Source organism: Anopheles darlingi, chromosome 2, assembly GCF_943734745.1.
Source record: "Anopheles darlingi chromosome 2, idAnoDarlMG_H_01, whole genome shotgun sequence".
NCBI lineage: Eukaryota > Metazoa > Arthropoda > Insecta > Diptera > Culicidae > Anopheles > Anopheles darlingi.
Genome location: NC_064874.1, coordinates 84,604,543 through 84,616,901, shown reverse-complemented (window position 1 = coordinate 84,616,901; position 12,359 = coordinate 84,604,543). Strand labels below are relative to the sequence as shown.

At 49.2% G+C, this 12,359-nt stretch overlaps 3 protein-coding genes across 4 annotated transcripts in view; 1 reads left to right on the top strand and 2 right to left on the bottom strand.

Moving 5' to 3' along the window:
* The window catches only part of LOC125950400 (brefeldin A-inhibited guanine nucleotide-exchange protein 1), an 8,676-nt gene extending 5,369 nt beyond the window's left edge, over positions 1-3,307 (bottom strand). The window contains exons 1-2 of one of the 2 annotated variants that reach the window (XM_049678358.1): positions 2,468-3,307; positions 1-1,084 (exon numbers count right to left, since the gene is read on the bottom strand). The exon at positions 1-1,084 is cut by the window's left edge and continues 4,009 nt beyond it. In XM_049678358.1, coding sequence (XP_049534315.1) covers positions 1-1,084; positions 2,468-2,672 — 1,289 coding nt within the window. In that variant the 5' untranslated portion in view covers positions 2,673-3,307. Of the gene's footprint in view, positions 1,085-1,169; positions 1,281-2,467 lie in introns of those variants that run through there. The other variant, XM_049678359.1, reaches the window with a different exon arrangement.
* A 112-nt stretch (positions 3,308-3,419) lies between these two features.
* LOC125950457 (brain protein I3) lies at positions 3,420-4,282 on the top strand. Its single transcript, XM_049678459.1, has 2 exons — positions 3,420-3,585; positions 3,649-4,282. The coding sequence occupies exons 1-2, from the start codon at positions 3,507-3,509 to the stop codon at positions 4,011-4,013; spliced, it is 444 nt and encodes a 147-aa protein (XP_049534416.1). The 5' UTR covers positions 3,420-3,506; the 3' UTR covers positions 4,014-4,282.
* Positions 4,283-4,396: 114 nt separating this feature from the next.
* On the bottom strand, positions 4,397-10,874 carry LOC125950427 (cysteine sulfinic acid decarboxylase). The gene is made up of 4 exons (XM_049678416.1): positions 9,834-10,874; positions 7,245-7,401; positions 6,950-7,160; positions 4,397-5,345 (listed from the first exon to the last, which is right to left on the bottom strand). Exons 1-4 carry the CDS (start codon positions 10,554-10,556, stop codon positions 4,745-4,747), a joined length of 1,692 nt encoding a protein of 563 aa, XP_049534373.1. The 5' UTR covers positions 10,557-10,874; the 3' UTR covers positions 4,397-4,744.
* Between the last annotated feature and the right edge of the window lie 1,485 nt (positions 10,875-12,359).

Genomic DNA, 12,359 nt, shown 5'->3' with positions numbered 1-12,359 from the left:
CGAAACACTGGACCGGCGTTCTGCAGGATCGATAGGAGCAGATGCAATGAAAGTATCTTTGATCGCAGCTCATGCGATTTCGGGTCCGGATGACCCTCGGGGAGCGGTTTCATCGATAGCTTACAGAGAGCACGAAACACGAGAAAGGCATCCTTCTGGAGAATGTGTGTAAACTTGGCTGTCACAATGCTGTCGTTCTCACTCGTCACCTCCATGCTCTCCTGTGACGGAACACGTGCAATCGACGTCGTGTCAGTGGTTCCACCGATTGAAACACCACCGATACTTGCCGTTTCACTAGCCTCATTGTTCACCATCGGTTCTCCAGTGTTACCATTACTGACACCCGCCTGTACCTGTGCCTGTGCAATCACGTTATCTACGATTTCTTCGACAATCGCTCGGATTTCATCATAATCCGGACTCTTCTCTTCCGCCAGAGCCACATCCGGTACACTCGATGGTGAGTCTTCAACCGCGTTCGCGATGGCGCTACTGCTCGAAGGGGTAGTTGGTGATACCGGGCTGACTACCGTGGCAGCCGTGACCACCGTTTCGAACGCTTGATTTTCCATACGCGTAAAAATCACATTCAACATTTGGGTTAGCGTCGCCCGAGCCGTCGTCTGGTTAATGAGGTTCTTACTCGACAGGTAAATGTCGTAGCATGTCCGCACTCCCTGCAGCACCGTACCCTCATGCACTTCCACATGTTGCGATGTTACTACTGTCAGCAGCGCTTTAATAATCTGCAGTTGAACACCCTCATCCGTCTGAGGACCCATGAAACAGTTGCAAATGGTCGTCACGATTCGATCGATCAGGAACTTGCCGGGATTCGACGAGTCGGGGATGTTGCCGGTCAGATGACCGTACGCAATGAGCTTCTGCAGACAGTCGAGAGCAGTCACGACAATTCGAGGCGTTCGGCTTTGGCAGGCAAGTTCGAACGGGAGGAAGTATTTTTCCGCGTTGATAATATTGCCGGAATCGTTCTTCGGAAGCGGCAGCGCCGCCGATGGTATTGGTGCTTCGCCATTTGGTTCCGTATGGCCAGCTTGCTTGAGCTCCTCCTTGATGTCCTCTGCAATATAAGCAAATAAGATAAGAACCAATCAGTACCGTCATCAAATTGTCTTTCGGCGTGAACGTTAGAAATCATTGCGCACCACCAAATCCCCAGTGTTCTTCGATTCGTTTGAAAACTGCTAAAAACACTTCATCCATCTAACAGCCGTAAGCACAACGAAAGACCAGTATGCTAGAGTCTGCTATGTTTCAGAACGTAAAAGAGCGAACAGCGCGTAACAACACGCACCTCTGCTATCAGCAGCGAGGCTTGATGACTAAAGGTGTTAACAATTATCTTGCACCCGCCCCGATGGTACCTGGCTAGTGGTTTCGAGTGTGCCACTCTCGCTCTCTCACTCGCTAGCTCTGACTGTCCCCTTTCTAGCTGGTTGCACCACACTGTGGATTGATGGACGGTTGTGTTCCACACCACACCAACAGGTTCCGTTGATGATGGCTGTTATCAGGGGACAAATTCAACGGGGCAACTTCTCATCCCGATATCTATCTCTTTCTCTCCTGTAATCCAGTCATTTGTTACCCTTTCATGTCCCTAATGGTTCGCCCCTTCGATGGAATCGTTTCGGTACGTAATAAGTTTCTTGTTTACTTTAGCAGAGACAACATGGCATGCATTATGGGGAATCAACACATGGCCTTCATTCTTCCCAACGTTTTGAATGAATCGGAAAAGAACATTTCATCAAAGCAAAACCAAATATACAATCCATATAAATTTAGGATTGGCTTCATGTGCCAGAATAGTTGAAATCTGAAGAAAATGACCAACTAAATTCGATCGTTCGTTTTTATAGAAACTTCATAAACCTCCCGTAGTTGCGACTGTTACGGGACGGTATACTGTAGGACTTCGATCGAAAGTCATTGGTGATACCAGCTTGTTAGGCATGTGAGTGTGGCCCAAGAGTGTGTTATTGATTTTTTACTGATTTTACACCGTTCACACCGTAGGTTTTTTTGCTTCCCTTCGGTGCGCGCTTTCTTTCATCTATTATTCCGAACCCTCACGAGGAACGCGCTCTCTAACTAAGCCGAGAAAGTCCCAAAGAAAACCCGCGAAGAGCGACCTTAGCCACCATTTTCTTCGTGGGGCCTCCACAAGGTTCGCCTTCTACAATTATCCTAGCTAGTAGAATGAACGGGAACAGTGGTTGGCCTTGGGTACCGAGCAGACTTGGGTCGGTATATTATGTGTTCTTCGTAGTCAAATGTACGCTCAAACCGCTTGTCCCGTCTACCGTAAATCCTTATCATTGAAAGGGAAAAAAACGAACTCAAGAAGGACCAGTATCGCTCTCCTAGTTAATCTAGCAATGCAACCGACCGAATTGACGATTGTGACCGGAAATTCATGCTTACGACGGACTACACTTACCAAGTGCCACATCGCAGGCACGTTTCAGTTGCAGATGGTGCGACCGTTTGATGTCTTTGTCGCTGAGGATCTTTTCCAGGGCCCGCAGGATAAACATTTCCTTCGTTTTCGTGTGTGCACCGCTACCGCTGGTGCCTCCGACGCTGCTGGTAGTCTTCTTGGCGTTCGTGTTGCTGCTGGCTACTGTTGTGGCCGCACTTTGCATAGTTTCCTGCGTTGAGATAGCTTCAATCCGCGGAACCGGAAAGTGGATGATGTTGCAGCGAATCTCGATTGAATCAGTTTAGCACCGACATCACGGTACGGTACTTGCAACGAGAAAGGCAAGGCTGTACCCTCGCTCCGTGTACTCTATTTTTCAACTACATTCGATTTTTTGCAGAATGATGAAAATATCGTAATCCGCACACGTCACACCAAACTGACCAGAACGAACTCCTGTCTCTGGGTTGATTCAGCGCAATCTCTCCACCCGTTCCCAATCACCAGCTGTTGGCGCTTCCAATGAAGGCATGATTAGCGATTTGCACCGGTTTCTTCGTCCCCGTTAATGCCTGTTCCCGTACGCACGTAACGAAATTCGGAGAGCCGTAAAGCCACGAAGCACTAGTAATTCGACCCCGAGCAGATTAAAAACCTACAAACTGCGGGTTCGGTTGGGAGTGTCCGCCACGAAAACCGTATGGAAACACCAACGTAAGCTCGTTCTATCCGATGCAGACAAATCGTATTTTAGTCCAGCTCAGCATTCCTATGCATGCTGCGTTTAAATTCTATCGATAGCGACCTGATTTTTGCCGTAATTTACACGAAACCCTCGTACTGCGGTGGCGATTTCGGTGGTGGTGGCAATTTTCACTGCCCATGCAGCGACAGTCAAAGTAAACTGCCCATGCAGCATCGGGCGACGTTGAAGCCGAGTTCAATCTGAAGCGTGCTTCGAGCTGTCACGGTTTGTTTTGATTCACCGACGCATTTTATTCGCAATTTATCGCAATTTATCGCAATTCCATAGCTTTGTGTAAAACAGTTGTGCAGGATGGCTTCGCAAATTCCTCCTAACAATCCGCCTTCATACGATCAAGTGATGGCTGAAAGTGTAACTGCCACCAACCACGGTACGTAACAGAATCTCCCGTTTCTGCAGCGCATCGATTCTTATCGCTTATCTGCACTTGTAGGAGCTGGTGCAGCAGTCCCGACAGTCACCGTTTTGCAACCTACTGCACCGATATTGGCCTCGGGCTCTTATCCTCGCCAAGAGTATGCCACACAAAGCACGGGAGTGCCTTATTATGGTGCAATGGATGGCAACAAAGTAACGACGGTGCAGGTGCTACCGCCAACCGTCCAGGCTGTTCCAGTATCGCAAGTTACGCAGCAAATCATCGTCGTGAATGGGTGCCCGGCGTGTCGCATTGGAATGCTGGAAGATGATTTTTCTTGTCTGGGCATATTCTGTGCCATTTTTTTCTTTCCGCTTGGCATTCTGGTCTGCCTGGCGCTGCGTAATCGACGATGCACAAACTGCGGAGCCCAATTCTAAGCTGGATAGGGTATGTAGAAGAGAGGTTGTTCGTCGAACAACTAGCCATCCGACTAGCGTGCCGACGATGGCCAACGTAACCCGTATGTGATACATCATCAAGCATAATAGGCGACGATGTAATGCGACATATTCGAATATTAAAAACAGGACAACATCATGCTTTATGTACGCGGTGCAAGGGTATAAGAAAGTTTTCCCACATTATTACAGTGCTCTGTTTTGTATTCCCGTTTCTTGTCATTTTGAACGCCAAATATATGAATTATATTGTAACTAACATCGAGTTCAAACCCTCTTCTCCGTATCCTCCGCAAACTCGCGTGCTATCACGCTTCTTTCGTCTGTATGATTCTTGTTCTTCAATGTAGTCTCACCGGAAATGCCCGATTTGTAAAAATGTATTTGAACTTGCTTACGTGTCTTTACACAGATAAGTAATCTTAGCGCTGCTCTACCTCTCGTCGATCAATGCAAATTACCGTGCTATGAAACACTATCACCGTTTTGTGTGTCTGGACCAGTGCATTGATGACTCACTACTTTTCGTTTTTCGTTTGTAAACTTACACTCACTTCGGATCATCCCCTACGAACAAAGGCTGTGAATCGCCCTCCCTGCACAGCTTCCAACGATAATGCTTCAATAAATACATCTGTACTCAATAAAGAAGGAAAATAATTTAAGCAACATGAAACAACACACTCTCGCTCCGATCTTCCAGGTCCACCCTAGAGATCTTTGCCCAACCGTTCGATCTCATCGATGATGTAGTTCATGTCCGACTTGTCGAGCGACGAATTCTGCAGCACGAGCCGGAAAAAGTTCGGTTTATCATGGATGGGCTGATAGGTGATCATCATGGAGCCCTCCTTCATCATGCGCTCCTTCACTTTGGGCGCCACTTTGTGCAGCCGCTCGCGGTACTCGGCCGAATCACGTGCCATACCGCGCAGGCTTGGCGGCACGTACCAGAAACAAACGTTGGTACATTCAGGATGCTCGATCACCATCTCGAAACCGGGCCGCGCCTTGATGCTTCTGGTGAAGTATTCGGCATTCTCAAACACCTTATCGATATGTTGCTCAAAGCCCGTAGATCCCTTGGCGCGCCACATGAACCAAAACTTGAGCACATCGGCCCGCCGGCCACACTGGATGTGCTTGTCTCCGGTATCGTACTGGGTGTCATAGAATTTATCCTTTTGGAAAAGGTAAGTCGCATTGGTCGAATGGCATTCAGACAACAAGTTCGGATGACGCGTAAGAAGAGTAGAGCACTGTTGAGGTGCCGCCAGCAGCTTATGAGGGTTCCAGGTCACCGAATCGGACCTGTGGGGGGAGAAGCAAGCGGAAATAGAATGGAGCTGAGTTATTAGCGAAAAATGCAATCTAAACCTCCCGTAGAATCGTATCCAATTTTCACGCTGCATTAGCACTAAGCCACCTCAGATCGTCACCTCTTCCCTCCTGCTTCTCCGTTCGTACGTTGGCGTCACGCTTAACCGGTTCGGTCGGCGATCGTTTTTTTTTTTTTTGGTGGGTGGAGGGGAGGTCGCGGTAATGTGCAAATGTGCCCGCCAAGGATCAGGCCATTTTCTCTGTCGACATTGACATTGGACTCGGCACAATGAGGCCTTTTGGAGTGAACAAGAGCAAAGCGCAGAACAGTCACTTTCATGTCGATCGAGCATGTTACCAACCGTTCACGTCTAGGAGGCCGCTAGGCCAATGTCATGGCGCGCTAGGCTACCGCGACCAGCTGCCCATTGGTAAGGTATACCCCACACCTCCACTCTCGGTGGGTATTCACCTCCAATTTGGCGGAAAATTGGCTCTCCGAACGGCAGATCCAGACCGGAACCAATTCCACTGTTTGTCTGCTTTGATCGATAGAATGTCACGTGTGCTGCGGGGATCAGTCTTGCGCCGTAGTTCATTCGCCGATACATTATCACTTTAATATGCTGGAAAATCCATTGCAACCGACTGGTATAGCTACTTGCACTGCCGATGACCTTTATGAAAGGGAAACGGAATGCGCGTTCTAATGATTACGGGTGCAAGGGCATAACGATAATTGTTGTCACATGCAGAAACACTACGGCTACTACCCTCGGCTAGTAGATTATTGCCGCCGTATCAAGGTGTTGTGGCGGCTAGTCGACCATGCTACTATGTTGCCAACCTGTCTCATTCACCCTTCTCTCTTGGCCGCCCACCGACACAAGAATTACAAGGTTCTCGGACTTAGTACATTTAGAGACCAAATCTCCGTTTTGTCATGCAACCTCCACTCTAGCTCTGCATTTCGAATTGTCATGGTTACCGCCTGCAGAAGCAATCGCAGGCTTTGAGAGGGCATCTAAATCATGGTATGAGGGCGAACCACCTGCAAATAGCTGATGATAAAAAAAGCATCGAACGGGTGTAATTAATCAATTATCACCAATAAGAAACCGCACCATGCCGATACCAGAGGTTAGCTATTAAGAGTAGCGGCAAAGGTCAAAGAAACTTTTATGATTATCGTCCACGTTGCCAGCACTACTATTGCTTCTGCTGCTTCTGCTGCTGCTGCTGCTGCTGCTTCTTCTTGACGGATCAGATTACTCGGAGCACAAAGCCCAAAATGGATTTTTTTTTTCAATAGCCAAGACTACCGACCGTTCTCAATACCGGTGAGCAAGGTTACCGCTAGGTGCCAGTGCAGAACTTTTGAGTTCTTCATACAATAATACTAGCATCCGATGGACATTCATTTCCGCGATACGGAAGCATCGCAGAACCCGGAACACGCGGGTGCGAGATTCTGGTGCGGGAAACCTGTTCTTAGGACGATATTCTTGCTAGTCGTGTCGAGACAAGCTCTTGAGCCACGACGGCTGCAAAACAATCCGCATGCGAAGCAAGGTGCCGGAAGCGACCGAACCTACCTTTCGATGCCTTTCAGTAACGTGCGGTATTTCTTGGACATCAGCGCACCGCCTCCCCAGGCCGCATCGACGTGGAACCAAAGTTGATACTTCTCGCACAGATCGGCAATTTGCTCCAACGGATCGAACGCTCCAATTACGGTAGTTCCTGCGGTGGCAGACACCATGAAAGGCAACGCACCTTCTGCCCTGGCGCGCAGGATTTCACTCTCTGAAGGGGGAAACCGAGGAGATGTCTTGTTTATTGTTCTACAGCAAAGGGGACATTGGCATAAGTGAGGCCCAATCTACCTACCCAAGTGATCGACACGAATCTTGCCAATGTCGTCCGTCTTGATGGGGTACACGTTGTCCGAGCCGATACCCATGAAGGAGGCCAGTTTCTTGATCGAGTAATGTGCATCTTCCGATGTGAAGATTACCAACCGAGGCAACGCATGCAATCCTTTGGCCTGTGAAGGAGAGAAGATTGCGGTTAGCTATAGAGTGCCTTAAACTTGTGCCTACGATTGTCGCTTGAACTAGTCAATGCCGTCACAACATACTAGAGAGTTTCACAAATCGTTTTATAACCATGCTAGAACTAGTGTGATCTCTGTGGCATACCAACCGCCTAGGCTTACGCTAGAACATTATTGCACAACTCATTGGCGGGGCATCACGGCAATCAATCAATAATCAGCTAACACGCTACCGGCACTAGCAATCGCAAAGTGCTGGTGCGCGATTACGGAATTCCCACGTATTAATGTAATAATCGACAAACGCCTGATTTCCGATCGTTTCGATCAGCCACGATCTGGTGTAGCACCCGGTAGATCGCCTCTGCCGGTGCACTATCTTGATTGCCGCTACGACTGTGGTGACGTGTTGCGAGACAATGGTCATGCCGTACCCTGCTGATTCGATCAAGGTGATAAGATGCATCATTCGGAAGCTTTTGCCCTAGAACAACTCATTATCGATCAATTATCCAGGTAGAAAGATCACCTGGTCAGTCAGCCAGTCAATGGAAGAATCCGAATGAAGGAAGCATTAGTAATTCCCCTTCCCGGGAGTCCCCACAGGTGGGGGCGTACCCACTACGGAAGATGAAATCTGAATGAAGGTGTTCCCATGAGACAAATGAATGGAATTTGCTGTCGATTAGAGAGGGAAGGTTTTCCCAACAATGTACTATCCAGGAAGTCGCTTGCACTTGCACTTGCAGCTGCTAACAGGTGCTGAACAAGCGCCTGATGGGGGATTCTACTTTAGATGAAACCTGTTTTCGTGGAGGGGAGGACTTTCTTGCAAATTTCTAAAAATTCCATTCTCGTGTTATCCGTCATCAGTACGGTTGCTAAAAGAAACATTGAAACGCATAGCTATGACCGGAAGTGTAAGGAGCATTACAGTTACGTTTGTCGAACCCGAGCATCAGCAAAAATGCCATCGAAAACCGGCTCTACAGTTTTGTTTATAAACATGATCACGAGCACAACAGCAACATGCGTATCCCTTTGTGTTTCCTCACACCGACCGACCCGGATCCGAAACCGGTTTAACGGTTTTAAGGTACGACCTTCCGCTCTGCATCCTCTGTGGCCTTTTCGCTTTCATACAGTTTCGGCGATCACAAAGGCGCCACTGATGCGAATCGCAGCAACTAATCGCTTTATCTCTGGCTGCCCGGCCTGTCGGAATATTACTATGCACAACTCGTTTTCCGATTTTTTGCTTCCGATCGCCGATGCCTTGCCCTGACACCGGTCGGCAGGCTACCGTGGAAGCCACCATTGCGCGTGCCAGCCGTCATGCTCAGGGTCAAAGTCATCATTATCGTCATCATGCGGCTAGGTGTTGGGGGGCCAAGCGCCCCGGTACTACATGGTTCGCGTGCCCATGCTATGGTGCCGTGCCGCGCCGTGCGGCAGCGAGCCAGCAAGAGGTGGCACTTCCTTTTGCCGCTCGACTGAATTTAGGCCCAGGGCGAGTTGGAGGGTTCTGAGTGATTGCTGGTGCTGCACAATAAATGCTTTCTGCTGGTCATTCTACATCGTTTTGGTTGGTTCTGTCGCTACTAGTTTCAGGACGTATTCCTCTTTCAGAGCCGTGGCAGTTCCCTGTATTCTGTTCTTGGTTCGATGCTACCAAAGAGGCAGGTTCAGCAAATCGCATTCCGTTCACTTTTTTTCTGTCTGCTCTGATTTATCTCCGCCCCCCTGCCCCTCCCAACCACCCCGGCAGACATTTTGCGCACCAGCCAAGGATAGAAAATTAATTATAAATCCTCAGACTTCCGATGTCCACAGTCATTGATTTCGTTGACTAAGCGTTTGCTTTCATTCGGATCCGTGATCCGAGGATGATCACTATTCGGGATTCTCGATCACCGATTCAGGTGAAATGAATTGGTGGAAGAGGTTTGAGTGGAAGGTGGAGGGCATGAGCATCGATCGACTGCATCGAGAACTGTTTTAGCTTAATGCAGGTTAGTGTCTATGGGAACACGTACTAAACGTGAACAGTTCTTAAGGCGCTCAGCGGAATTGAAAATAGACCAAGTACGATCCACATTTGAACACGTGTGTACTATACCAGCTAGTTAATGTGAACAACTGAGCTTCTTTTCGTTTCGAGAACGAATTAAGATACTTTCTACCGAGCAGGAATGTAGAATGCTTCTAATGGCGCTCTAGAGAATGGACATTAGCTGAGCTAAGGCATTTAAACTAAACTGCCTGGACTCGTCAGCGTGAACTATGGAGTTGGCATAAAGGGAAATTAACTCTCCGTGGTTTGTCCGAACAAGATTAGGACCGAGCACGCGTAATTGCCTCGTCGATCTTAATTGCTCCGTGGAAGGCTAGTCGGTTCACTTTCGCTTCAAAATGTCACTTACCTTAATATCGGGCATGAATTTGTGGCGGGCACAGCTAATGGCATACCCGTTGGCCATCGAGCCACCGGGGGCAAAGATGGCGTCCCCGACGCCATTCGGGTAGCCCACGATTTTACGCATCTCGCGCAGGACTGTCTCCTCCATCAGCACGAACACCGGCGACACCTCGTAGGTGTAGACGCTTGGGTTGAGCGCGTCCGTCAACACTTGGCCAGCGAAACCGTACGGATCGACGGACGAGAAGAGCTGATTCATGAAGTAAGGATGTCCGGTCTTGACCGAGTGCCGGATGGTGGCACGCGTCAGCTCGAGCAACCGCTCGTGCGTATCCGGCTCGTCCTTGATTGCCAGATCGAGCGTCCGGCTTAGTTCCTCCGGATCGACCCAGTTCAACACCTTATTCGCCCGGTCGGTCGCATTAAAGACGGCCGAATTAAGCACTTCGGTCAGAAACTCGGTCAGAAACTGCTGGTGTTGTTCGCGATTCGGCAGACTGGCGTACCGCTTCCGGTCAATCGCGGCCGTCTCGTCCAGCGACAGTTTACCGCGCATTTCCGCCTTCCGGGCCGCCGGTGCCACCCTGGTCACACCGTGCGCCCCATTCACGAACAGCTGCTGCACGTCCTCGTCCTCCGAGACACCGGCACTGTCCGATCCGCTGGCGTACGTCGCTGGCTCCTCGTGCACCTCCAATCCGATACTACTGACTCCGGTGGCTGGCATGTTGCGATGCTGTTGATGATTCACCGATGATAATGCAGATAATGATGGAAGAATGGATCGATTGGGATGTCCGCAAAAAAAACAGCTTGAACGAGTCGAACTCCGGGGTGCTTGGACGCAAACAGCAGGATAGATGATGATGGAATTGCTTCCTGTCTCGATTTCTTGATTCCCGGGGCTCTGGTTCCCTTCGGTGAGGTTCCGTGGCAGGATTCCAAACTGTTGTAGACCTGCTCACATTTGCACCCACTCGCACTCACACACTATCCTGGTCGCTGCGCTACGTTCGAAGCGTTCGAGCTCAAACTAAACGGTTGCAGCCGCCACCACACGCTCTTATACGCGATCCACGATCAACCGCGGCTACGGCGACGCGAACGATTTCCCCCCCGGATGAATACGGCGAGTGCAATGCGAGCGTCTCTCAGCGGCCGCATGCTACCGCATCGGACAGACGGCCTCTAGATCTAGTGCGATCGTGTGTGGGGCGCGCGCGAACGGTCTCCCGCACTAGCACGGGGCCAACAATGGGAGGGTGTACAGGTGTCGGCGCGATTGGTAGCTTGGCACCTGGCACGCGCACACCTTCGGCTCCTTCGGTGGCACACGACAAGGAACTTGAGGAGTGCGATCAAAGCGATCCGGCGCGGTATGGTGCGAATCGATCGTGCCTTTCAGAATTCAGCAGCAACAAAAAGTTGAATCATTATGAATGGGTGAGGCCGTCGAATAGCGGCGAGTTTGCAAAAAAAAGGACAAGAAGAACGTGATGGATAAACATGAGAGGTTGAATGCGATGCGGCAGTGTTCGCACGAGGAATCGTTTCAGCCATCGATCATATTTTAAACCACGGAACGCTTGTAATTGCTACAAAAATGATAATTATTACAATAAAGCTAGCAGAACTTCCTTTGAGGATGAGGTCTTTGACACAGGTACACGGAAGGCGATAGTGTCATTTGGAAGTGTTTGGTACAATCCTTTCCTACAAGCGCGAGCCGCAGCTTGATCCTTTCCTGTCCACCACGATCGTCAGTCGGCTGCACTAATGAGTCCAACCTTGACAAACCCACCTCATGTACCACATGATGGCTTTTTTTCTTTATGAACGAGAGCGCGAAAAACGATCCCAAACATGATTCCTTTTTTCGCGATTGTCCCGTTAGGCTATTTGACTTCCGACTTTAAGGTGCAGGAAGGGATATCGATCGTCGGACAAAATCCTCCCCGCTGGTTTGCTTCCCATCGCCAAAGGAAAGGAAGCAAAGAACGTATCGTAAACCGGTTGAAGAAGATTGGCTACACCTCGTGCTGCATACTAATAGTTGTGCTTTACCTTGAACTTCCATGCGACTCCTTTGGTCGGTTTGTGTTTTTGTGTATATTTGGCTTTAAAAATTGGAACCGCATGGATGCTTTCCCACCTATTTGCCGCACTATAGCGGATGCGCTGAGGCACGTTGGCGGTGCGTAGAATGCCGGATTGTGGGGATTGGACATCATCGCGCACGTTAATTCATGGTTATTTGCTGTTTGATTTTGCAACAACATTAACAATGACGCTTAATTCCTTAATTGGATCATCCTCATTAAAATGAGGTGCATCTTCGCAAACGCATTGGAACATCAGCAATGAATAGTGCTTTCGAGACGACATCAATCAGGCAAGCTACACGTGCATGTTAGGCTTATGAGCGCCCTGCCCTGAAGCCGTGAATAGACAGTTTAAAATTAATTGAATGTGAAAGACGCAACATTTTTGGGGAACTGTTTAGATATTAAGGACAATGGAACATGTTTCA

What these genes read in the sequence shown, in the direction of transcription:
- LOC125950457 (XM_049678459.1), top strand. Translation starts at nt 3,507, where the DNA reads ATGGCTTCGCAAATTCCTCCTAACAATCCGCCTTCATACGATCAAGTG. An exon ending in TGTAACTGCCACCAACCACG is followed by an intron (nt 3,586 to 3,648) that starts GTACGTAACAGA and finishes CTGCACTTGTAG; the next exon opens with GAGCTGGTGCAGCAGTCCCG.
- LOC125950427 (XM_049678416.1), bottom strand. Translation starts at nt 10,556, where the DNA reads ATGCCAGCCACCGGAGTCAGTAGTATCGGATTGGAGGTGCACGAGGAG. An exon ending in GATTCGTGTCGATCACTTGG is followed by an intron (nt 7,161 to 7,244) that starts GTAGGTAGATTG and finishes TTCCCCCTTCAG; the next exon opens with AGAGTGAAATCCTGCGCGCC. An exon ending in TTACTGAAAGGCATCGAAAG is followed by an intron (nt 5,346 to 6,949) that starts GTAGGTTCGGTC and finishes CTCCCCCCACAG; the next exon opens with GTCCGATTCGGTGACCTGGA.